This window comes from Lissotriton vulgaris, chromosome 8 (genome assembly GCF_964263255.1).
Source record: "Lissotriton vulgaris chromosome 8, aLisVul1.2, whole genome shotgun sequence".
Taxonomy (NCBI): Eukaryota; Metazoa; Chordata; class Amphibia; order Caudata; family Salamandridae; genus Lissotriton; species Lissotriton vulgaris.
In genome coordinates this window covers 1,143,757,096-1,143,784,732 of record NC_141696.1, presented here as the reverse complement: position 1 = coordinate 1,143,784,732, position 27,637 = coordinate 1,143,757,096, and the positions used below count along the sequence as shown (strand labels likewise).

General features: G+C 44.7%; 1 protein-coding gene across 2 annotated transcripts in view; it reads left to right on the top strand.

Annotated features, from left to right (window-relative positions):
• The window catches only part of LRRC63 (leucine rich repeat containing 63), a 467,503-nt gene that overhangs the window by 85,228 nt on the left and 354,638 nt on the right, over positions 1-27,637 (top strand). For both annotated transcript variants that reach the window (XM_086935002.1, XM_086935001.1), the window contains exon 3: positions 23,380-23,517. In XM_086935002.1, coding sequence (XP_086791128.1) covers positions 23,380-23,517 — 138 coding nt within the window. The remainder of the gene's footprint in view (positions 1-23,379; positions 23,518-27,637) is intronic.

Below are 27,637 nucleotides of genomic sequence, written 5' to 3'. Positions count from 1 at the left end.
TATTTTCCTCATCAGGGGCCAGCAGTAAAGTGCACGACGTCTACCATCTCCCTTTATTAAACCAAGCAAGTGCTTGTGGGAGGTGTAGTCCATATTATCCTGGATGGATGTACTTTCAAATTACTGCTCGTTCCAAAGGCTCTAACATGAGCCCCCAAACATCACTCCTGTCCTCATCCATCGCGCAGCTCCACATATGAGACTCCTTGGATAGAGGGTCTCGTGGCCCCCGTTTCTTCGGGGTGATGCTACCCAGCGGCAGGACCGCCGCTAATACATTCCGCTCCGTGGGGTTGTCCAAAAAGCGGGTAGCACTCGAGCCTGCGTGCGCCTTCCCCAAGACGTTAGTTGGTATGGGCAGTTGCGTGCTTGTAATAGGCCCGACGCGTTTCGGAAATTTATTTTCCTCATCAGGGGCCAGCAGTAAAGTGCACGACGTCTACCATCTCCCTTTATTAAACCAAGGAAGTGCTTGTGGGAGGTGTAGTCCATATTATCCTGGATGGATGCACTTTCAAATTACTGCTCGTTCCAAAGGCTCTAACATGAGCCCCCAAACATCACTCCTGTCCTCATCCATCGCGCAGCTCCACATATGAGACTCCTTGGATAGAGGGTCTCGTGGCCCCCGTTTCTTCGGGGTGATGCTACCCAGCGGCAGGACCGCCGCTAATACATTCCGCTCCGTGGGGTTGTCCAAAAAGCGGGTAGCACTCGAGCCTGCGTGCGCCTTCCCCAAGACGTTAGTTGGTATGGGCAGTTGCGTGCTTGTAATAGGCCCGACGCGTTTCGGAAATTTATTTTCCTCATCAGGGGCCAGCAGTAAAGTGCACGACGTCTACCATCTCCCTTTATTAAACCAAGCAAGTGCTTGTGGGAGGTGTAGTCCATATTATCCTGGATGGATGCACTTTCAAATTACTGCTCGTTCCAAAGGCTCTAACATGAGCCCCCAAACATCACTCCTGTCCTCATCCATCGCGCAGCTCCACATATGAGACTCCTTGGATAGAGGGTCTCGTGGCCCCCGTTTCTTCGGGGTGATGCTACCCAGCGGCAGGACCGCCGCTAATACATTCCGCTCCGTGGGGTTGTCCAAAAAGCGGGTAGCACTCGAGCCTGCGTGCGCCTTCCCCAAGACGTTAGTTGGTATGGGCAGTTGCGTGCTTGTAATAGGCCCGACGCGTTTCGGAAATTTATTTTCCTCATCAGGGGCCAGCAGTAAAGTGCACGACGTCTACCATCTCCCTTTATTAAACCAAGCAAGTGCTTGTGGGAGGTGTAGTCCATATTATCCTGGATGGATGCACTTTCAAATTACTGCTCGTTCCAAAGGCTCTAACATGAGCCCCCAAACATCACTCCTGTCCTCATCCATCGCGCAGCTCCACATATGAGACTCCTTGGATAGAGGGTCTCGTGGCCCCCGTTTCTTCGGGGTGATGCTACCCAGCGGCAGGACCGCCGCTAATACATTCCGCTCCGTGGGGTTGTCCAAAAAGCGGGTAGCACTCGAGCCCGCGTGCGCCTTCCCCAAGACGTTAGTTGGTATGGGCAGTTGCGTGCTTGTAATAGGCCCGACGCGTTTCGGAAATTTATTTTCCTCATCAGGGGCCAGCAGTAAAGTGCACGACGTCTACCATCTCCCTTTATTAAACCAAGCAAGTGCTTGTGGGAGGTGTAGTCCATATTATCCTGGATGGATGCACTTTCAAATTACTGCTCGTTCCAAAGGCTCTAACATGAGCCCCCAAACATCACTCCTGTCCTCATCCATCGCGCAGCTCCACATATGAGACTCCTTGGATAGAGGGTCTCGTGGCCCCCGTTTCTTCGGGGTGATGCTACCCAGCGGCAGGACCGCCGCTAATACATTCCGCTCCGTGGGGTTGTCCAAAAAGCGGGTAGCACTCGAGCCTGCGTGCGCCTTCCCCAAGACGTTAGTTAGTATGGGCAGTTGCGTGCTTGTAATAGGCCCGACGCGTTTCGGAAATTTATTTTCCTCATCAGGGGCCAGCAGTAAAGTGCACGACGTCTACCATCTCCCTTTATTAAACCAAGCAAGTGCTTGTGGGAGGTGTAGTCCATATTATCCTGGATGGATGCACTTTCAAATTACTGCTCGTTCCAAAGGCTCTAACATGAGCCCCCAAACATCACTCCTGTCCTCATCCATCGCGCAGCTCCACATATGAGACTCCTTGGATAGAGGGTCTCGTGGCCCCCGTTTCTTCGGGGTGATGCTACCCAGCGGCAGGACCGCCGCTAATACATTCCGCTCCGTGGGGTTGTCCAAAAAGCGGGTAGCACTCGAGCCTGCGTGCGCCTTCCCCAAGACGTTAGTTGGTATGGGCAGTTGCGTGCTTGTAATAGGCCCGACGCGTTTCGGAAATTTATTTTCCTCATCAGGGGCCAGCAGTAAAGTGCACGACGTCTACCATCTCCCTTTATTAAACCAAGCAAGTGCTTGTGGGAGGTGTAGTCCATATTATCCTGGATGGATGCACTTTCAAATTACTGCTCGTTCCAAAGGCTCTAACATGAGCCCCCAAACACTCCTTGGATAGAGGGTCTCGTGGCCCCCGTTTCTTCAGGGTGATGCTACCCAGCGGCAGGACCGCCGCTAATACATTCCGCTCCGTGGGGTTGTCCAAAAAGCGGGTAGCACTCGAGCCTGCGTGCGCCTTCCCCAAGACGTTAGTTGGTATGGGCAGTTGCGTGCTTGTAATAGGCCCGACGCGTTTCGGAAATTTATTTTCCTCATCAGGGGCCAGCAGTAAAGTGCACGACGTCTACCATCTCCCTTTATTAAACCAAGCAAGTGCTTGTGGGAGGTGTAGTCCATATTATCCTGGATGGATACACTTTCAAATTACTGCTCGTTCCAAAGGCTCTAACATGAGCCCCCAAACATCACTCCTGTCCTCATCCATCGCGCAGCTCCACATATGAGACTCCTTGGATAGAGGGTCTCGTGGCCCCCGTTTCTTCGGGGTGATGCTACCCAGCGGCAGGACCGCCGCTAATACATTCCGCTCCGTGGGGTTGTCCAAAAAGCGGGTAGCACTCGAGCCTGCGTGCGCCTTCCCCAAGACGTTAGTTGGTATGGGCAGTTACGTGCTTGTAATAGGCCCGACGCGTTTCGGAAATTTATTTTCCTCATCAGGGGCCAGCAGTAAAGTGCACGACGTCTACCATCTCCCTTTATTAAACCAAGCAAGTGCTTGTGGGAGGTGTAGTCCATATTTTCCTGGATGGATGCACTTTCAAATTACTGCTCGTTCCAAAGGCTCTAACATGAGCCCCCAAACATCACTCCTGTCCTCATCCATCGCGCAGCTCCACATATGAGACTCCTTGGATAGAGGGTCTCGTGGCCCCCGTTTCTTCGGGGTGATGCTACCCAGCGGCAGGACCGCCGCTAATACATTCCGCTCCGTGGGGTTGTCCAAAAAGCGGGTAGCACTCGAGCCTGCGTGCGCCTTCCCCAAGACGTTAGTTGGTATGGGCAGTTGCGTGCTTGTAATAGGCCCGACGCGTTTCGGAAATTTATTTTCCTCATCAGGGGCCAGCAGTAAAGTGCACGACGTCTACCATCTCCCTTTATTAAACCAAGCAAGTGCTTGTGGGAGGTGTAGTCCATATTATCCTGGATGGATGCACTTTCAAATTACTGCTCGTTCCAAAGGCTCTAACATGAGCCCCCAAACATCACTCCTGTCCTCATCCATCGCGCAGCTCCACATATGAGACTCCTTGGATAGAGGGTCTCGTGGCCCCCGTTTCTTCGGGGTGATGCTACCCAGCGGCAGGACCGCCGCTAATACATTCCGCTCCGCGGGGTTGTCCAAAAAGCGGGTAGCACTCGAGCCTGCGTGCGCCTTCCCCAAGACGTTAGTTGGTATGGGCAGTTGCGTGCTTGTAATAGGCCCGACGCGTTTCGGAAATTTATTTTCCTCATCAGGGGCCAGCAGTAAAGTGCACGACGTCTACCATCTCCCTTTATTAAACCAAGCAAGTGCTTGTGGGAGGTGTAGTCCATATTATCCTGGATGGATGTACTTTCAAATTACTGCTCGTTCCAAAGGCTCTAACATGAGCCCCCAAACATCACTCCTGTCCTCATCCATCGCGCAGCTCCACATATGAGACTCCTTGGATAGAGGGTCTCGTGGCCCCCGTTTCTTCGGGGTGATGCTACCCAGCGGCAGGACCGCCGCTAATACATTCCGCTCCGTGGGGTTGTCCAAAAAGCGGGTAGCACTCGAGCCTGCGTGCGCCTTCCCCAAGACGTTAGTTGGTATGGGCAGTTGCGTGCTTGTAATAGGCCCGACGCGTTTCGGAAATTTATTTTCCTCATCAGGGGCCAGCAGTAAAGTGCACGACGTCTACCATCTCCCTTTATTAAACCAAGGAAGTGCTTGTGGGAGGTGTAGTCCATATTATCCTGGATGGATGCACTTTCAAATTACTGCTCGTTCCAAAGGCTCTAACATGAGCCCCCAAACATCACTCCTGTCCTCATCCATCGCGCAGCTCCACATATGAGACTCCTTGGATAGAGGGTCTCGTGGCCCCCGTTTCTTCGGGGTGATGCTACCCAGCGGCAGGACCGCCGCTAATACATTCCGCTCCGTGGGGTTGTCCAAAAAGCGGGTAGCACTCGAGCCTGCGTGCGCCTTCCCCAAGACGTTAGTTGGTATGGGCAGTTGCGTGCTTGTAATAGGCCCGACGCGTTTCGGAAATTTATTTTCCTCATCAGGGGCCAGCAGTAAAGTGCACGACGTCTACCATCTCCCTTTATTAAACCAAGCAAGTGCTTGTGGGAGGTGTAGTCCATATTATCCTGGATGGATGCACTTTCAAATTACTGCTCGTTCCAAAGGCTCTAACATGAGCCCCCAAACATCACTCCTGTCCTCATCCATCGCGCAGCTCCACATATGAGACTCCTTGGATAGAGGGTCTCGTGGCCCCCGTTTCTTCGGGGTGATGCTACCCAGCGGCAGGACCGCCGCTAATACATTCCGCTCCGTGGGGTTGTCCAAAAAGCGGTGTAGCACTCGAGCCTGCGTGCGCCTTCCCCAAGACGTTAGTTGGTATGGGCAGTTGCGTGCTTGTAATAGGCCCGACGCGTTTCGGAAATTTATTTTCCTCATCAGGGGCCAGCAGTAAAGTGCACGACGTCTACCATCTCCCTTTATTAAACCAAGCAAGTGCTTGTGGGAGGTGTAGTCCATATTATCCTGGATGGATGCACTTTCAAATTACTGCTCGTTCCAAAGGCTCTAACATGAGCCCCCAAACATCACTCCTGTCCTCATCCATCGCGCAGCTCCACATATGAGACTCCTTGGATAGAGGGTCTCGTGGCCCCCGTTTCTTCGGGGTGATGCTACCCAGCGGCAGGACCGCCGCTAATACATTCCGCTCCGTGGGGTTGTCCAAAAAGCGGGTAGCACTCGATCCTGCATGCGCCTTCCCCAAGACGTTAGTTGGTATGGGCAGTTGCGTGCTTGTAATAGGCCCGACGCGTTTCGGAAATTTATTTTCCTCATCAGGGGCCAGCAGTAAAGTGCACGACGTCTACCATCTCCCTTTATTAAACCAAGCAAGTGCTTGTGGGAGGTGTAGTCCATATTATCCTGGATGGATGCACTTTCAAATTACTGCTCGTTCCAAAGGCTCTAACATGAGCCCCCAAACATCACTCCTGTCCTCATCCATCGCGCAGCTCCACATATGAGACTCCTTGGATAGAGGGTCTCGTGGCCCCCGTTTCTTCGGGGTGATGCTACCCAGCGGCAGGACCGCCGCTAATACATTCCGCTCCGTGGGGTTGTCCAAAAAGCGGGTAGCACTCGAGCCTGCGTGCGCCTTCCCCAAGACGTTAGTTGGTATGGGCAGTTGCGTGCTTGTAATAGGCCCGACGCGTTTCGGAAATTTATTTTCCTCATCAGGGGCCAGCAGTAAAGTGCACGACGTCTACCATCTCCCTTTATTAAACCAAGCAAGTGCTTGTGGGAGGTGTAGTCCATATTATCCTGGATGGATGCACTTTCAAATTACTGCTCGTTCCAAAGGCTCTAACATGAGCCCCCAAACATCACTCCTGTCCTCATCCATCGCGCAGCTCCACATATGAGACTCCTTGGATAGAGGGTCTCGTGGCCCCCGTTTCTTCGGGGTGATGCTACCCAGCGGCAGGACCGCCGCTAATACATTCCGCTCCGCGGGGTTGTCCAAAAAGCGGGTAGCACTCGAGCCTGCGTGCGCCTTCCCCAAGACGTTAGTTGGTATGGGCAGTTGCGTGCTTGTAATAGGCCCGACGCGTTTCGGAAATTTATTTTCCTCATCAGGGGCCAGCAGTAAAGTGCACGACGTCTACCATCTCCCTTTATTAAACCAAGCAAGTGCTTGTGGGAGGTGTAGTCCATATTATCCTGGATGGATGTACTTTCAAATTACTGCTCGTTCCAAAGGCTCTAACATGAGCCCCCAAACATCACTGCTGTCCTCATCCATCGCGCAGCTCCACATATGAGACTCCTTGGATAGAGGGTCTCGTGGCCCCCGTTTCTTCGGGGTGATGCTACCCAGCGGCAGGACCGCCGCTAATACATTCCGCTCCGTGGGGTTGTCCAAAAAGCGGGTAGCACTCGAGCCTGCGTGCGCCTTCCCCAAGACGTTAGTTGGTATGGGCAGTTGCGTGCTTGTAATAGGCCCGACGCGTTTCGGAAATTTATTTTCCTCATCAGGGGCCAGCAGTAAAGTGCACGACGTCTACCATCTCCCTTTATTAAACCAAGGAAGTGCTTGTGGGAGGTGTAGTCCATATTATCCTGGATGGATGCACTTTCAAATTACTGCTCGTTCCAAAGGCTCTAACATGAGCCCCCAAACATCACTCCTGTCCTCATCCATCGCGCAGCTCCACATATGAGACTCCTTGGATAGAGGGTCTCGTGGCCCCCGTTTCTTCGGGGTGATGCTACCCAGCGGCAGGACCGCCGCTAATACATTCCGCTCCGTGGGGTTGTCCAAAAAGCGGGTAGCACTCGAGCCTGCGTGCGCCTTCCCCAAGACGTTAGTTGGTATGGGCAGTTGCGTGCTTGTAATAGGCCCGACGCGTTTCGGAAATTTATTTTCCTCATCAGGGGCCAGCAGTAAAGTGCACGACGTCTACCATCTCCCTTTATTAAACCAAGCAAGTGCTTGTGGGAGGTGTAGTCCATATTATCCTGGATGGATGCACTTTCAAATTACTGCTCGTTCCAAAGGCTCTAACATGAGCCCCCAAACATCACTCCTGTCCTCATCCATCGCGCAGCTCCACATATGAGACTCCTTGGATAGAGGGTCTCGTGGCCCCCGTTTCTTCGGGGTGATGCTACCCAGCGGCAGGACCGCCGCTAATACATTCCGCTCCGTGGGGTTGTCCAAAAAGCGGTGTAGCACTCGAGCCTGCGTGCGCCTTCCCCAAGACGTTAGTTGGTATGGGCAGTTGCGTGCTTGTAATAGGCCCGACGCGTTTCGGAAATTTATTTTCCTCATCAGGGGCCAGCAGTAAAGTGCACGACGTCTACCATCTCCCTTTATTAAACCAAGCAAGTGCTTGTGGGAGGTGTAGTCCATATTATCCTGGATGGATGCACTTTCAAATTACTGCTCGTTCCAAAGGCTCTAACATGAGCCCCCAAACATCACTCCTGTCCTCATCCATCGCGCAGCTCCACATATGAGACTCCTTGGATAGAGGGTCTCGTGGCCCCCGTTTCTTCGGGGTGATGCTACCCAGCGGCAGGACCGCCGCTAATACATTCCGCTCCGTGGGGTTGTCCAAAAAGCGGGTAGCACTCGATCCTGCGTGCGCCTTCCCCAAGACGTTAGTTGGTATGGGCAGTTGCGTGCTTGTAATAGGCCCGACGCGTTTCGGAAATTTATTTTCCTCATCAGGGGCCAGCAGTAAAGTGCACGACGTCTACCATCTCCCTTTATTAAACCAAGCAAGTGCTTGTGGGAGGTGTAGTCCATATTATCCTGGATGGATGCACTTTCAAATTACTGCTCGTTCCAAAGGCTCTAACATGAGCCCCCAAACATCACTCCTGTCCTCATCCATCGCGCAGCTCCACATATGAGACTCCTTGGATAGAGGGTCTCGTGGCCCCCGTTTCTTCGGGGTGATGCTACCCAGCGGCAGGACCGCCGCTAATACATTCCGCTCCGTGGGGTTGTCCAAAAAGCGGGTAGCACTCGAGCCTGCGTGCGCCTTCCCCAAGACGTTAGTTGGTATGGGCAGTTGCGTGCTTGTAATAGGCCCGACGCGTTTCGGAAATTTATTTTCCTCATCAGGGGCCAGCAGTAAAGTGCACGACGTCTACCATCTCCCTTTATTAAACCAAGCAAGTGCTTGTGGGAGGTGTAGTCCATATTATCCTGGATGGATGCACTTTCAAATTACTGCTCGTTCCAAAGGCTCTAACATGAGCCCCCAAACATCACTCCTGTCCTCATCCATCGCGCAGCTCCACATATGAGACTCCTTGGATAGAGGGTCTCGTGGCCCCCGTTTCTTCGGGGTGATGCTACCCAGCGGCAGGACTGCCGCTAATACATTCCGCTCCGTGGGGTTGTCCAAAAAGCGGGTAGCACTCGAGCCTGCGTGCGCCTTCCCCAAGATGTTAGTTGGTATGGGCAGTTGCGTGCTTGTAATAGGCCCGACGCGTTTCGGAAATTTATTTTCCTCATCAGGGGCCAGCAGTAAAGTGCACGACGTCTACCATCTCCCTTTATTAAACCAAGCAAGTGCTTGTGGGAGGTGTAGTCCATATTATCCTGGATGGATGCACTTTCAAATTACTGCTCGTTCCAAAGGCTCTAAAATGAGCCCACATGTGGAGCTGCGCGATGGATGAGGACAGGAGTGATGTTTGGGGGCTCATGTTAGAGCCTTTGGAACGAGCAGTAATTTGAAAGTGCATCCATCCAGGATAATATGGACTACATCTCCCACAAGCACTTGCTTGGTTTAATAAAGGGAGATGGTAGACGTCGTGCACTTTACTGCTGGCCCCTGTTGAGGAAAATAAATTTCCGAAACGCGTCGGGCCTATTACAAGCACGCAACTGCCCATACCAACTAACGTCTTGGGGAAGGCGCACGCAGGCTCGAGTGCTACCCGCTTTTTGGACAACCCCACGGAGCGGAATGTATTAGCGGCGGTCCTGCCGCTGGGTAGCATCACCCCGAAGAAACGGGGGCCACGAGACCCTCTATCCAAGGAGTCTCACATGTGGAGCTGCGCGATGGATGAGGACAGGAGTGATGTTTGGGGGCTCATGTTAGAGCCTTTGGAACGAGCAGTAATTTGAAAGTGCATCCATCCAGGATAATATGGACTACATCTCCCACAAGCACTTGCTTGGTTTAATAAAGGGAGATGGTAGACGTCGTGCACTTTACTGCTGGCCCCTGATGAGGAAAATAAATTTCCGAAACGCGTCGGGCCTATTACAAGCACGCAACTGCCCATACCAACTAACGTCTTGGGGAAGGCGCACGCAGGCTCGAGTGCTACCCGCTTTTTGGACAACCCCACGGAGCGGAATATATATATATATATATATATATATATATATATATATATATATATATATATATATATATATATATTTGTAGTCCAAGTGCCCTGAAGCATAGAAGGTCACACAGCAGCGCCTCGCCAAACGGCTCCTTAATGCAGCTTGCCTTCCTGCTCGTAAAACTTTCCATCTGCCAACGCGTTTCGAGGAAAACCCTCTTCTTCTCTGGCTGCCAAAATGAAACATCTGAATCTCGCATTTTTTTCACTGTTGGCTCTTTATTGAATTACATCACCGCCCCCCAGTGGGCGTATTCACAGTATGGATTTGCGTGTGTGTTGGGACATGGAGTCCTAAATGCGAGCACCCTTCTTTACTTTGGTAAGTTCGATTGTTTCATTTACTTTCAAGGCGCTTTTGTATCCTGTAGTAGGTATTGAGCACTCGGCAGGCTTTTCTTTGCATATTAGGCACTGATGCTGATAATGTCTTAATTAGTGTAAAACAACAGCCTCACCCTGCTGGTGTATGGAATTCTCCTCCAGCTTGTTACGGTGATGGTGCTCCTTCTCACGGCCGGGCTGCCGCGTTTATTTTTGTATATATATATATATATATAATATATGTATAAATATTACCTACTGGCTGTCGCCAGTAGGTTGTTATAGTTAGGTTCTAGTTTCCATAGGAAATCCACAACATTCTATTTGGAATAACTTTGGCGCTGGTGGACGAATCTTCGCCAAATTCTCCAAGAAAATGGCCTATTCCGCTCCTTCCCTGAAAGTTTGGGGGTGATTCGTCAAGTGGGGGCCGAGAAGAAAGGGGGGGCCCAAAACGAGTTTTCCCCATGCAATTTTCCATAGGACATTTAGCCAGGGCTACAGCCTGAACGGCTGAACGGAATTACACCAAATTTGGCAAAAAGGTAGAGTTCGGTTCACAGATTGTGATTTTTGTTAAATGGTGTAAATCTGTTCAGTAGTTCCTGAGAAAATCAAAAGTAAAATCATAGTGATATCTAGAGATGAAGTACTGTACTCTGTACTGTACTCTGTACTGTACTCTGTACCTTCCCGAGCAGGAGCTGCATGGTCATTGGCTGTCAACTGTCTGTCAACTCTCCAAACCAGGAAGGGTTGGCAGCCATCTTGTGCCTCGGTAGAACCGAGGCACAAGTAAGCAGTGAAACAAACGTGCAAAACACGCAAAGGGGCGAGGGTAGAAACACCCTGACCCCTAGGCCTGCTCAGGGGGTCCCACACGGACCCCCAAGGCCAAAAAATTATTATTATTATTTTTTTTAAATTGCGGGGTACGAAGTACCGTACTCTGTACTGTACTCTGTACCTTCCCGAGCACGAGCTGCATGGTCATTGGCTGTCAACACTCCAAACCAGGAAATGTTGGACGCCATCTTGTGCCTCGGTAGAACCGAGTCACAAGAAAGCAGTGAAACAAATCGCGGGGTACGAAGTACCGTACTCTGTACCGTACTCTGTACTGTACTCTGCACTGTACTCGAGCGCATACTGGAGGTTCCTGGTGGGCTAGTTGGCCCCCAGGGACCTCCAGTATGCAAGGGGAATTAGTTCCCCCTTTGCAAACACGCCAGGGGGCTGCGTTGCAGAGAGGTGTAAAAAGGGGCACTGCCTCATTACACCTCTCTGCAATGCAGCCCCAGGCGCATACTAGAAGTTCCTGGTGGGCTAGTTGGCCCCCAGGGACCTCCAGTATGCAAGGGGAATTTGTCCCCCTCTGCAAACGCGCCAGGAGGCTGCATTGCAGAGAGGTGTAATGAGGCCACGTCCCTTTTTACACCTCTCTGCAATGCAGCCCCCTGGCGCATATTGGAGGCTCCTGGTGGGCTAGTTGGCCCCCAGGGACCCCCAGTATGCAAGGGGACTTAATCCCCCAACTTAGAACACGCTACAGGGCACGTTTGCACAGTGATGAAGGTAGAGGGCGGGGCTTGAGGTGATGTGAGTGCAAACATGCCCTGTGGCGCGTTTTAAGTTGGGGAATGAATTCCTCTTCAATCCAGAGGTCCCTTAGGGGGCAACTAGTCCAACAGGTATCCCCAGTAAGCGCCACAGAGCTGTGTTGCAGAGTGTTGTAAAAAGGGGGCGTGCCCTCTGAACACCTCTCTGCAACACAGCTGCCTGGCGCATACTGGAGGTACCTGGGGGGCTGCTTGGCTCACAGGGGACCTCAGGATTGAAGAGGAATTAATTCACCAATCTAAAACTCTCCACGGGGCGTGTTTGCACACATGTTACCTCAGGCCCCGCCCCCTTCCTTCACTATTGAGCAAAATATTCCTGTAAAATCAGCAGAACTACGAATTCCGATTTACTCACCTGTTATAGTATAAAATAATATAACAATTAATACATTTAAAAATTATCATTTAAAACACCTTTGAAATTCACTGAAAAAACCATAGCTTTCAGCCACGTTATAGTTAGGAATTAGCATTTAAAAAACCTTGCAAATTCACTGAAAAAAACATAGGTTTCACACAATGTCTGTTCTTTTGTAATCTGCTTCATTTGTGATTTTTTGAAAGATATGCCTTGAAACAAAGATATTGCCCGTTGATGATATATGCCCACTTGGGCGGGATTGTTGCTGATTACAAAAGTTCAGAAATTTGTAATTATCTAGGTTGAGAATCATGTAAATGAACAATGATATTATGAATACATTGATGTTAAGCTTAAGTTGCGCTAATGGGTATGAACGCGCTGTACCTATAAGGGCTTTATTGTAATGAACGAATTATAATAGACATGGATGAAATATTTTATAACCTTATTTTCATTCCACTTATTGGGTGTGATACACGTCAAAATGTGTTAAGATACGATGAAGGATGATCATTAATCGGATTTACGCAAATGACTAGTTTAAAATGTCTGCCACTAATATTTTGTTGAGGAATTTAGTCCTACTTCACTGTTCGTGTAATTGTATGTAAATAGCACAGTCACTTTAACAGCTTTACCGTGACCAAGCTGTAACTGGCGAAACGCGTCGGTAGGCAGTTGCCAATTTTGCCTTTTTAAACACCTTTGAAGCATCCAGAAGTATCCTACGTTGTCTTCTTCTTGAAAGGGGAAACTTTGTGTGGAAAAAAAACCAAATATATATATATATATATATATATATATATATATTACCTACTGGCGGTCGCCAGTAGGTATATATAGTTAGAATTTTCAAAAATCCCATAGAGAAAAAATCCTATGTCTAATAACTTTGGCGTTTGAGGACGGAATTGGCTGAAATTTTCAGGAAAATGGAACATTTTGTTTCTGAGCAGCCCCTGACAATTTGGGGGGGTTTCATCAAGGGGGGGCTGAGAAAAAAGGGGGGTCCCAAAACGCGTTTTTCCCATGTTAATTTCCATAGGGCGGTTGGCCTCACTTTTATGAATGAATGGATTTGCACGAAACTTGGCAAAATAGTAGGGACTGTTAGCCCGATGTGCCTTTGCTAGGTCTCAATATATGTGCTCCAGTGGATTTTGAGTAATTTAGGTTCAAAAAAAGATATATATCTGGGCGGAGCCTAACCACACATCTGATCTGATTGGCTGTCAGCACTTCATCCAAGAAGTGTTGGCAGCCATCTTGGGACCAATATACATGATAGCACCTCATTAAAAAGCATTGTAGTTAATAGAGGGTTTTAGGACTTTAGTTACATTATAAATCATTTGTTGATGGTACCATACTCGTTTTAGGAATTGTGGTGGGTTCTAAGGTGATTTTACCATGTGAAAAAACCTTCTGCTGTGATATCATGAATATTGTTTGAAAGAAAACTAATATCTCATGATTTTCCCACAGTGGTTTGGAAGGGGATCTATAAGCTAAACTGAAAGCATATTTTCTGTAAATTCACATTATCTTTCTCAGTCATGTGAAAATGAAGTCTGACATTCTCAGTAAAACATGTACATCCAACAAGGACAGAGACTGTCAGTTGATTCCTTTGTGTTCTACTGCAGCCTCCTAGAGTGTTCTAAAGAACAACTAGAGCGCTAACAGTCCTACTTATTACAAAGGTATGGCACACCTGAAGCCATCTTGATTGGAATAAAGTGGTAACTCTTAAAACATTTAATTTAAAAAGAAACAACATGAGGGGGTATATTTTGCCATAGAAAGTATGATTAGTGCTGCAGAATGAAAAATTAGGGCACATTTTGAGTGACTTCTCAAATCCTTTTCTATTTCATTAAAACATTCTGACATGCAGTCTCCCAAAATGGCCACCAGAGACAAAAGAGCCCAAATATCACCCAGATGTAGCCCAAGTATAGCCCAATGACAGAATGTCCCAGAGTGTTCTAAAGAACAACTAGAGCGCTAACAGTCCTACTTATTACAAAGGTATGGCACACCTGAAGCCATCTTGATTGGAATAAAGTGGTAACTCTTAAAACATTTAATTTAAAAAGAAACAACATGAGGGGGTATATTTTGCCATAGAAAGTATGATTAGTGCTGCAGAATGAAAAATTAGGGCACATTTTGAGTGACTTCTCAAATCCTTTTCTATTTCATTAAAACATTCTGACATGCAGTCTCCCAAAATGGCCACCAGAGACAAAAGAGCCCAAATGTAGCCCAAATATCACCCAGATGTAGCCCAAGTATAGCCCAATGACAGAATGTCCCAGAGTGTTCTAAAGAACAACTAGAGCGCTAACAGTCCTACTTATTACAAAGGTATAGCACACCTGGAGCCATCGTGATGGGAATAAAGTGGTAACTCTTAAAACATTTAATTTAAAAAGGAACAAAATGAGGGGGTATATTATGCAATAGAAGGTATTATTAGTGCTGCAGAAAGAAAAATTAGGGCACATTTTGAGTGACTTTTCAAATCCTCTTCTATTTCATCAAAAAATTCTGACATGCAGTCTCCCAAAATGGCCACCAGAGACAAAAGAGCCCAAATGTAGCCCAAATATCACCCAGATGTAGCCCAAGTATAGCCCAATGACAGAATGTCCCAGAGTGTTCTAAAGAACAACTAGAGCGCTAACAGTCCTACTTATTACAAAGGTATGGCACACCTGAAGCCATCTTGATTGGAATAAAGCGGTAACTCTTAAAACATTTAATTTAAAAAGGAACAAAATGAGGGGGTATATTTTGCCATATGAATTATGATTAGTGCTGCAGAAAGAAAAATTAGGGCACATTTTGAGTGACTTCTCAAACCCTCTTCAATTTCATTAAACAATTCTGACATACAGTCTCCCAAGATGGCCACCAGAGACAAAAGAGCCTAAATGTAGCCCAAATATCACCCAGATGTACCCCAAGTATAGCCCAATGACAGAATGTCCCAGAGTGTTCTAAAGAACAACTAGAGCGCTAACAGTCCTACTTATTACAAAGGTATGGCACACCTGAAGCCATCTTGATTGGAATAAAGTGGTAACTCTTAAAACATTTAATTTAAAAAGAAACAACATGAGGGGGTATATTTTGCCATAGAAAGTATGATTAGTGCTGCAGAATGAAAAATTAGGGCACATTTTGAGTGACTTCTCAAATCCTTTTCTATTTCATTAAAACATTCTGACATGCAGTCTCCCAAAATGGCCACCAGAGACAAAAGAGCCCAAATGTAGCCCAAATATCACCCAGATGTAGCCCAAGTATAGCCCAATGACAGAATGTCCCAGAGTGTTCTAAAGAACAACTAGAGCGCTAACAGTCCTACTTATTACAAAGGTATAGCACACCTGGAGCCATCGTGATGGGAATAAAGTGGTAACTCTTAAAACATTTAATTTAAAAAGGAACAAAATGAGGGGGTATATTATGCAATAGAAGGTATTATTAGTGCTGCAGAAAGAAAAATTAGGGCACATTTTGAGTGACTTTTCAAATCCTCTTCTATTTCATCAAAAAATTCTGACATGCAGTCTCCCAAAATGGCCACCAGAGACAAAAGAGCCCAAATGTAGCCCAAATATCACCCAGATGTAGCCCAAGTATAGCCCAATGACAGAATGTCCCAGAGTGTTCTAAAGAACAACTAGAGCGCTAACAGTCCTACTTATTACAAAGGTATGGCACACCTGAAGCCATCTTGATTGGAATAAAGCGGTAACTCTTAAAACATTTAATTTAAAAAGGAACAAAATGAGGGGGTATATTTTGCCATATGAATTATGATTAGTGCTGCAGAAAGAAAAATTAGGGCACATTTTGAGTGACTTCTCAAACCCTCTTCAATTTCATTAAACAATTCTGACATACAGTCTCCCAAGATGGCCACCAGAGACAAAAGAGCCTAAATGTAGCCCAAATATCACCCAGATGTACCCCAAGTATAGCCCAATGACAGAATGTCCCAGAGTGTTCTAAAGAACAACTAGAGCGCTAACAGTCTTACTTATGACAAAAGTATGGCACACCAGAAGCCATCTTGATTGGAATGAAGTGGTAAGTCTGAAAACACTCAATTTAAAAAGGAACAACATGAGGGGGTTAATTTTGCCATAGAAAGTATGATTAGTGCTTCAGAAAGAAAAATTAGGGATCATTTTGAGTGACTTCTCAAATCCTCTTCTATTTCATTAAAAAAATTCTGACATGCAGACTGAAACATGCACTTTGAATACCAGCAGCAGACGTCCCTGGTGAGCAGTAGCTTTACTACAGTGATCTAATGTGCAACTAGAGTGCTAACATTCAGAATTTATGGCAAATGTGTGACACATCTGAATGCCTTCTTGATGGAACCAAAGTAAACAAGCATTGAAAATGCAATAGATCTTGCCCTCGTTTAAGTTAAAGCCATTCTGTTTGTAATGAGGTGGCTTTTTAGCTTTGCTTTTATTAGTGTTTTTTCAACTTTCATGTAAATAACATGCATCTGTATGCATATAAGTATATGTATGCATGCATTTATGTTTGTATTTATATAGATATACAGATGATATATGTTTATATATGTATGTATATATATATATATTCACTGAAAAAACCATAGGTTATAGACCATATATAGTTAGGAATTAGCATTTACAAAACCTTGAAAATTCACTGAAAAAACCATAGGTTATAGACCATATATAGTTAGGAATTAGCATTTACAAAACCTTGAAAATTCACTGAAAAAACCATAGGTTTTAGACCATATATAGTTAGGAATTCTCATTTACAAAACCTTATTTTACTCACACAAAACCATTGAAATGCCATATATAGTTAGTTGCACTAACTATATATCGCGCACCCGCAATCCACTGCTGATGATGTCACATATTACATCATTCATGACATGGTCAGTGACATCACTGATGACATCACTGATGACAACATCCAGTGACTGTATGTTTCTGTAAAGTTAAAATATGTCTTACATATTGAAGAATGGGTGGATGTATAAGTGTCTGGATGAAGGATTTAGTAGGTGCATGACTGATTGTATGAGTGAGTGATTAAATGTGTCTCACTGAGTGCATGGGTTAGTGACTAAACTGTCTTAATTTGTGCATCATTATGTCTGTTGTTCTGTAAACTGTTGCATGTGTTGATAAGTAGCTATATGAGTAACTATATGGGTTATTGATTGGTTGCCCAAGTATTTGTATGGGAGACTGAGTGTGTGTGTGGGTGGCTGGGAGGTGTATGACTCTGTGCATAGATGTGTGAGCAGTTGATTCACTAGATGTATGGTTTCAAAAGTGCATGTGGAAACAGCTGTATGGGCGGTTGACTGTGTGCATGAGTGTATTGGTGAGGGAATGGATATCTCAGTGCTACATGTCAAAGTAAGTACATATGTAAAACACAGTACATGTGAGAGTTGACATATATAAATAACTGTGCATAAGAGCCAGTGAATGTGTGAGTGGCTGTATGGATCATTGTGAACTTGTATCAGGGATTGTATAAGAGAGTAAATATGTGTTAGTATATGTTTGAATAAGTAAAGTTTGTATAACTGTATAGTTGAGGAAATGGAGATGTGATTGATTCTTTGCATGACTGACTAGGTGTGTGAGTAACTCCATGGATGAGTGACAGTCTGTGAGTGTCTGTTTACACTGATTGTATCTAAGGTTATATTAGAGTCTGAAGAGGTTCATTGTATTATCACATAAATGATATCATCAGTGATGTGATCAGTAATGTCAAATGAGATGTCATCAGTGATGTCATCAGTGATATCATTTGAGATGTCATCAGTGATGTCATCAGTGATGTCATTTGAGATGTCATCAGTGATGTCATCAGTGATGTCACTGACCATGTCATGAATGATGTAATATGTGACATCATCAGCAGTGGATTGCGGGTGCGCGATATATAGTTAGTGCAACTAACTATATATGGAATTTCAATGGTTTTGTGTGAGTAAAATAAGGTTTTGTAAATGCGAATTCCTAACTATATATGGTCTAAAACCTATGGTTTTTTCAGTGAATATATATATATATATGTATGTATATGTATATGTATATGTATATCATTCCACAAAACATCCCTAGGTAAAGACACACTCGCAGAGCAGATAAATTCTACTGATTCTTTAATAAAAGTAAACCAGCATTTTCATTCAGATGTATATCTTACCTTACGCGTTTCTGTGCAGCAGGCCGGTTTCTTATATCAAAGACTCATCTGCTCTTCGAGTGCATCTTCAAATGCGGATGTTTTGTTGAAATATATATATATATATATATATATATATATATATATATATATATATATATATATATATATATATATATATATATAAAATCAACAGGGGTGCATACGTGAGGCATTTTATCAAGAAAGCCTATTGGTCGGCCTGTGCCATAAATAAAGTAACGTTAGCAATGCAATGTATGGTCACGCCTATGATTAAGGACTATCCCGAAACGCGTCTGGCAAGACATGCAGGTTTGGGGCGCTATCTTTACCCGAATGAGCATTCAAGCCTTACGTGTGCACCCTCGTTGCTGAGCAACTTGTTGACACGCACAAAATACATACACAATAAAACCATAAAAATATTAACAATTCAATAAGAAAAAATATATTAATTTAAACAATAAATGATTAGTTCACATGTTTAAATACTATAGACATTATAATAAATTTAAAAATAAAAATAAATAATGTAATATTCTCCAGTCTGTATAACAGTAGGGCAAGTGTTGGACTTCGGGGGGGTTGAATTTACTATTCCCACTCTAATCTAAGCAACAGTAGGTAAAGCGTTGGACTTTGAAGGGGTGACATTTACTATTCCCACTCTGGTCTACACAACAGTAGGGAAAGTGTTGGACTCTAGAGAGGTTAAATGTACTACTCCCACTCCGAACAGTTCATCAGTGGGGAAATTGTTGGCCTTTGAGAGGTTAAATTTACTATTCCACTCAAAAGAACGCAACAATAGGGAAAGCATTGGTTTTCAGAGGGGTAAAATGTACTATTTCCACTCCAAACGGTGAAACAATAAGGAAATTGTTGGACCTCGGAGGGGTTAATTATACTTTTTCTTCTGCAGTCTAAGCAACAATAGGGAACAAACTCAACTTCAAACACATTACATATATGAGTAAACCCATGAATGTGGAAAACAAATTAAACTCTTAATATAAAAAATATTAATTACCATAACAAAAATATACACACACACATATATATGCAAATAAAACTGAAAACAATTAATCAATTTACATAATTCATATTTAATAATCTATTAATAGATAATTGTTATTCAATTGTTCATTAATTACCTTCCTACCATATACCACTTCAAACCTAGCATTGCACAACTAAAATATAATTAAAATAAATAAGTATTCCATAATTTACATATTTAAAATTCAATTAAATAGGTAATTTACAAATGGTAATTAATAGCTCATTAATTATTACTTAGTTAACTTTCCGCCGTATACCCCTACAAACCTAGCAACCGTAACTAAGATAAAAAAAATTAAAATAAATCTTTTTATTAAACAATCTCGACATACGGGTACAGTTCCACTTAAGTCAATCATAGGAGTACAATGAAATCAAAATACATACAGGTAAAGTAGCATAATGCATTGGAAATTACAGGGAGGGGGGATCATCACAATCAAAGGTACAGGGAGGAGTACATATGCTGCCACTGTATTCATTCGAGGGGGCCCAGATCTTTGACCATTTTCGGGGGCAGCCTCGGGCCATGTATACTGTCTTTTCCCTCATCATACACCAGTCGAGGTCTTTTTTCCAATCAGTGACCTTGGGTGCATGTGATGCCCCCCAGAGTTGACTAAGATATAATTTAAAATAAATAAGTATCCCTTAAATTATAAAATAAAAAACAATTAAATAATGAATTAACACTTAATTGTTAATTATTTGTCACTTAATTAACTTCCCAACGTATACCCCTACAATTCTAACAGCCCTCAAATAACTTATAACAAAATTAAATCAGCATTACATAATTGATATAATACATATCAATCATATAATTGATTAAAATATATTAAATAATTAATAACGAACTATTACCTAATTAACTTCCCACCCTATCCACCACCACCAACCCTCTACGACACGATGAATTACTATTACTATTAAAAATTAAATACAGAATCCTAATTCACTTAAAATGTCATGCTATTTTAATAGAAATTAATAACATTTATATTCACATTAATTACATAAAATTAATATATCAACTAAAATACATCAAAATAATTTTAAAACTACATTTTTAACCACTGTAGTACTGAAAATGAGATTGAAAACATAAATATTATTTTAAACAATATCACTTCCCTCAAAAACGGTATTATTGTTAACGATATTCTTGCATAACAATATTTATGTATAACAATACTTTATTTCCGATATTTCTCTCCCGATATTTATGCAGATTTTTTTGTCCAAGCACCCTATTGACATGAAGACCGAAGTTAACCATGCCGAACATTGTGCCCACCAACATTAAAATGACCACATGGTTGCTCATATAGTTGTATGGACGCTGACTACTCTGACACCTGTTTGTAAGTGAGAAATCAAGAGCTCCAACTCTCAGCCTCTATTCTGTTCTCGGTTTGTAGAGAAGATGTGGCAGCATTTGCAACATAAGGAGCTTTGTATTTACGTTGCTCCCACCAATGACTTCACAGGAAGAAAAAGAGGGGTGTCTGCTCGAAAACCACCTACGTTCTTTCCTTTTAGGGATGTAGGGGAGGACTAGACTTGCAGAGGTAGCAGGACCCCATTTGTTAGGATTTGTGGCTCTTGATCGACAGAGTCCGAAAGCAATCCTCCAGTACATAACTATGCTTGTGCAAGAGTGGTAACAAATAGCAAACCTAAAGAGGAAAGGGTTAATGGGTGTGTGAATGTTCTTATGTCATCAGTGCATCTCTCTTGGACTTCAGGGGATTCTCTGTAGTATTTTCAAAGGTGAGTGCTAAGTGTACACTAATGATATGGGAAACCAACAAAGGGCCTGATTACGATGGCGGATGGACTTCTGTCCGTCCGCCATCGTCTTGGGGCTTGGGCCCGCCCTCCTATAAGACGCGGTCCTGCATATGCAATTACAATGTGGCTGACACCACGGCGGCCGCAAAAGACATTATTTTCATTGTGCCTCAATGGAAAAAAGCGGGTTTTGGTTTTCACTGCACTACGAGGCAGGCACCAATAGGAACAATAGGTGCCCCCCAAGTGGAAAAACCAACTGCCCCTGCACAAGGCAGTCCTGCAACTTGCCCCCAAAGGCCATCCCTGCCAGCCTTTCCATGGTGGGTGAACTGCCATTGAAAGGCTGGCGGGGAGCCAGCATCGTAATCTGACCTGCGGTGCCTGCTAGGCACCGCTGGTATGCATTACATGCTGCGGGCCTCCGCAGCACCGGCAGGCTCAATGAGTCCATCAGATACGTGGAGGTCGGTGTTTCCGACCGCCACGGTATCGCCCGCCATCATAAAATGGCGGGCGGAAAATGGCCTCACGATGGCGGTGAACCTGCCAACGACAGCCTCTCGGTGGCTGGTTCACCGCCATTGTAATGACCTTCAAAGTTTTACTATGATTCATAAACATTGAATTTGTCTCAGGAAAGTAAGTGTTGGTTATAATGCTTAGTGGCTACATAAAGGTTGACTGCAACTACACCACGAAATGTGTGATATTTTGTATTCACCAATAATGGTACACCCTAAGAAGTCTGTTTCTTGGGTGTAAGTGATGGTAAATAATCTGAGTTCCAGTATTGCATTGAGTTCAAGCACTTTTAAAAGGGTAGATTCAAAAGCCAGCATCATTGACGTTGTTGACCAATCAATGTAGGGATTATGGTGGTCATCCATGGAATTTCCAAAATCACAGGATGATGATGGGGCACAATCAAGGCAAAAGTACATAACAACTTATGCTGGCCAACCAACAATTGAACTAGAATGGTGTGTTCAGCCAGTGGTCCAGAGCCTAATACAGATCTATCCTTTGTTTGCATTGGATGAACTTTGTCTTTTAGAATTACTGTTCTACCATGCTCAGTAGAAATGACATTATCCATAAAAAGTACAATTGCTCCTAGATCAATGTGTATCAATCTGTTGTGTGTCAGATGATGGAGACCCTTGTACTCTCACTAAAAATGGTAAGAAAGAAGGTTATCTACTAGCGGCAGACCTCTATTTCTAGGGATATTTTGGAAGGAACAGCTACGCTTTCCTACCTGACAAGTGATCAGTGTTCTTCTTTTCCTGAGGCTCATCGTGGCAAAGAGTATATGCTCCTACCATATGTACTTTCTTGCCACAATTCATAGAGGCCCAAGTGACCTCCTCCTATACATTACTTTGCTTGGGAGACAACCTTAAGACAACTCTCAATTGCATAGATTACCCTTCTTCTGCATGTGGTGCTGTAGTCTTGGATTAAGAACCACAAGAAAATGCCCACATGTAACATGTCCTTTCTTTTTTCTGACTTTCTCTAATTCAGATGATGGTCTGTCTGTAAAGAAAGGTCCATCACATCTTCGTTGTAAGTTGTCTAGCCACTTTGGCAAGTTCATGCTTATTTCAATTTTTGAGACATCTTCAAAATAGGGCGATTTGCATCCTCAGACCAATCGACCTCCAAGGTGAATTCCCTGAATTTGCTGAAATTTGATAACATATCCAGGGTGTCTTGTTGAGACTCTGAAAAGGCCACCTCAGCTGTCTAACTTTGGCCTGGCCCCTCAAACAGGTTTAAAGGCTTGAAGGAATACAAGAAATAAACTCAGTTTGTTCCAGTAGGAATGCACCTAGGGCCAAAATATTGCAGTTTTGCTATGGAAGTTCTCACAGAATATTATTATAACCAGATCACTAGGACAGATAATAAAGCCTTAGAGCCCGCTGTAGCGGGCTCTACCTGCCAATAAAGGCCCTTCTTCTCGGGCCTTTAACAATCAAGCAGGCCCTTAATGGTTGTAGAGCTTGCTGCGGATGGCTTTAAGGCTATTAGGACATTGGCCCCTAAAGGGCAGATTGTTCTAATTTGTAGAACAAAATAATCATGGACTCCAAGGCAGTTTAAATCTCCTCTGTCTCTGTGAAGCCTTTGTTCACAGCAACAGCTGTGAGCAAACATTGGAATGTTGATGCTCCTGGCTTCTACCAGCCATTAGAAGCCCAGAGCACTCTATTGTCCTCAATGTAGCGCTCAACATTCTAATGTTCTAATACATTGTAAGCTCTTATTGCACAAGTTTCTTTTAAAAAAATTCAAATGAAATACTTTAATTTTTTAGAAAGGAATTCGAAGAGGAACAAAAGTTTGAAGGAAGCATCCTTACCCAATGACATTTTTGAAAGAAAAGTCTTGGAAAACATTTCAAATGATTCTAAATTGGCTTCAGCTGTAGAGCAAAGAGCAATCGAATATGGAGGTAAGTATAGCTTCAATATGTTTCTTTAAAAAATAATGCACAAAGTGTGTAAACAAGTGAGTGCTTGGCTGGTAACAAGGAAGATTGCTCAGGCACTATTTCACCAACACACAGACGCTTTCAATTAAATGTGGTCATGCACTAGTTCGCCAATGCACAGAAGCTTTCAATTCCAACTAATCATTCTTGCCTTCACTTAGTTGTGATCTTGGCATATTAGAGTTGGTCAGGCTGGTTTTAAACAATCTTTTGTTAAGGGGAGTTGATACGAGGTCCAAAATATTTTTCCAACATAGTCATGGACATCTCATATACATCAGTAGGTTCACCATCACCATTACCAATAGTTATGAGGTCCATACTGTCATAAATATTTCTGCCTTCCACCCCTAAATTATGCAGTAATATGGCTTGCTTTCTGAAAGCTGTAAACTTTTCTCCCCCAATTGCCACTATTTATGAGTCAAATAGGTTCCTCCACCTTTTCCAGGGAAGCATAGGTTCTCCTTTTTCAGGCAAAAATGCTGCAGGTTGAGACATGCTTTTTTATTATGGTCACTGTAATTAGTCACAAGGCAAAATTCTCACCGTAAGTAAAATCTCCCCCAAAAATTTGTAGTAGATGATTATTTTCACTGTGAGATAAATTGCACTGATTTTATTCTGTTCTGATCTTGTTTAACAGTGTTCCGATCTAGTTTGCTTTACTTTGCATTACTTCGTTAAGCAAACGTAGCCCAATCCAAAATGGCTGCCACACATAACATAACGTGTGACGCGTGATGCGTCTGACGCGTGACGTATGCAAGGTGATGACGCGTATGACGCGTTCAACATCAGCGTCACATTTAGCCTTCCCAATTGTTATGCTAGGGAAGCAGTTTGCATCAACTGCAGGATCAAAGGACATTATGCTCGTGTTTGCAAATCCACAAAGAAAGGCCTTACAATGGAAAATACTTCTGATAGTATTCGCACTGTGGTCATTTCAAGTATTTCAGAGACTGATGGGAAAGTTGACTCTGATAAAATTGTGATGCCGTTCTGTAACATTTCTGTGGATGGTAATGAGTTCAATATAATGGCTGATTCGGGTTCCTCATTTACTTTAATTGGGAACAAGATATGGGATGAGGTAATAGGACTTGAAAATGTTAAGCTTTTGCCTCCTGATATTTCTCCCCTCAGTTATGGGGGGTTTCGTGTGGATATTGTGGGGTATGTGACAGCAAGGATTGTGTTCAAAGGGAAGGAGATTGAGGAGAAGGTGTATGTGGCTGTGAGAGGAGATAATCTTCTGGGTTGGAGGCATCAATGTGACTTGGGTATAATTTTGAATCCTAAGGCCAAGAACCTAGAAGATCAGGTCATGTTGATTGATAGAGTGTGTAATGACTCAGATAAACAAGTTTTGTCAATTGATGATGAGGATGTTAAAAGTAAATACTTTGATGACTTTCTGAGGTATTTCCAGATGCTCTTGGTTGTCTCAAAGGTTTTGAGCATCAGATTATATTAAAGAATTCAGCCATACCCTGTGTACATAAGGTACGGAGGGTACCTAATTTGATGGTTGAGCGGTTTAGACTTGAACTTGAAAGGTTGCTCAAATTGGGTGTGATTGAAGAAATCAAAGCCTCGGAATGGTTATCTCCGGTGGTTTTGGCGCCTAAGGATGGTGGGTCCGCTGTGAGAATGAATGGATTTGGGTGGACCGAAAGCCTCTCCCCAACATATCAGAGTCCATTAGTTTGCTGAAGGGGGCCAACATTTTTAGCGTACTAGATTTATCATCTGCCTACCATCAGATTACTCTTCACAAGGATTCAAGGCACTTAACATCTTTTGTTACACCGTTGGGAGCGTATCGTTTCTTGAGGATGCCTTTTGGGCTGGCATCAGCAGCAGTTTGTTTTCAAAGAGTGAAGAAAATGGTTGTTAGAAGTTTATCAAACGTTCTGTTTTTCCAGGACGACATTCTTGTGTATGGTAAAAATGAGTGTGAGCATGAGAATGTTTTGAGATCTGTGTTGACAAAATTAAGAGAGAAAGGGCCTACTGCTAAGAAGGAAACATGTTGTATTGGACTAGAGTCTGTTACTTATCTTGGTCACGTCATTTCAGGTGAAGGTATACAACGCAAGTTGCAACTTGCGGAGAGTATTGTTAAGGCCCCTGCACCTGAAGACAACGAACAGGTTAGGTCATTTTTGGGCATGGCATAGTTCTATTCTAAGTTTATAAAAGGGTTTGCCAGTGTAGTTGAGCCTATCAGGGTGTTGTTGAAAAAAGGAGCACGTTTTGTTTGGACACCAGAATGTGAGACAACTTTCAATTTAGTGAAATCTGAAATTGGGAAGATGCCAACCTTAGGTCATTTTGATACCAAATTGAAGACTATCCTTACAACTGATGCCAGTCTCAAAGGACTGGGAGCGGTGCTTTCCCATGTTGTAGGTGGGGAAGAAAGAGTTGGAGCCTTTGCCTCCAGAGCTCTCAGAGAGGCTTAAGTTAATTACTCTTGTATCGAGAGAGAGGCTCTGGGTGTTTTTTGGGGAATACAACACTTCAAGTTTTATTTGTGGGGGATTCCTTTTATGGTGAAGTCTAACTATCGCCCACTTGTTCAGATTTTTTCGCGTCATCAAAGTGACCACATGACTCCTAGACTTAAGAGGTGGAGTGAGGGCCTGCAGGAATCTAATTTCCGCGTACAATATATATCAGGCTTGAACAATAAATCTACTTATCTAGGTTGCCGGTTGACTCTCAACATGTAGGAGAGGAGTTAGAATGTATAAATTGGTTGATGGAGACGAAAGACAATGATACTCAAGATGATGAGAATTTACAGCAAGTTCAAATTAAAATTAAAATCCAGGAGGAGGAGCTTCGCGGGCAAGCAAGATGGCCACGTAAGCTCGGAGATCCGGAGACCCTCCGATCCTCCACATAAATCCTGATGAGAATCCTGATCCACGGAAGTGGAATATTGTGGGTGAACGGTTGTTGAGGCGGGACTCGCTTTCCGATTCAAAATCCGACACTCCTAGGTGGAGTTACACCGTGTAGAAGATTCGTGCCAGGGACATGCTATTGCCCGTGCGGTGGCTGACGACGGCGACATTGTCACACGCAAGCAGTGTGGCGTGAGAGTGACTACTCCGCTGGCCCAACGAAGCACGCGGAGTTGCGGAGTGGGACGGTGCTGATCAGCAACTGGTGTTCGCGGCGCCCGATAGTCGCATCGAAGAGCCGTTGTGGCCTTGGTGCGTGATCCATTGTGCTGGTCCCCAAAACCATCATGGGGGGCAGAGGCGAGTCGGACAAGGCGACGGTCCGTGGGAGTAGGAAAACTACGTATTCCCAATCGAACAAAATGGATCGCTATGCCCAGCAGAAGAGCACGCCGGCCTAAGGAGTCACATCGAGACATGTCGCCAGACACGTCGGACCCGACACTCCGGGACGTTATGGGCGCCATTGCGGGCATCAAAATGGAGAAGCATAAACAACACGAGGTCCTGACGCATAAAGTCGACACCCTGGCGATTGAGGTCAACTTGATTAGAGCCGATCTGGGCAAGACCAACGATAGGGTCAAATCGTTGGACATTAAAACCGCGAGCCTCACAACTGATGTATCGGATCTACAAACAGAGGTCCGAGACTTGAGATCGGCCAACGATCTTTTCGCGAGACGGCTGGATGATTTTGAAGGACGTGCCAGGCGACAGAACGTTCGAATCATTGGCGTACCAGAAGGGGCAGAGGACTCGGCCACCGATCTTTTCATGGAAGACCTGATACAAACTCATCTGGCCCCTGCGGGCCTCAGCCGTTTCTTCTCAGTGGAGCGAGCTCATAGACTGCCAGGGGGACGCCCGAAACTGGGTGCCCCACCGAGGAACATTATAGCACGGCTGTTCTAAAATGCGGACATAAACTTTTATTCGGACTTTACTCGGTCGGTACAGCGGCGGAGACAAAGCTTCACGGGGGTGAAGAGGCGACTCAGAGACCTGGGGATGAAGTACTCGATGATGTTCCCTGCGAAACTGCGCATTGAACATGATGGCCGTGCCATATTCTTTGATTCGCCTGAAGTGGTGAGCGAGTG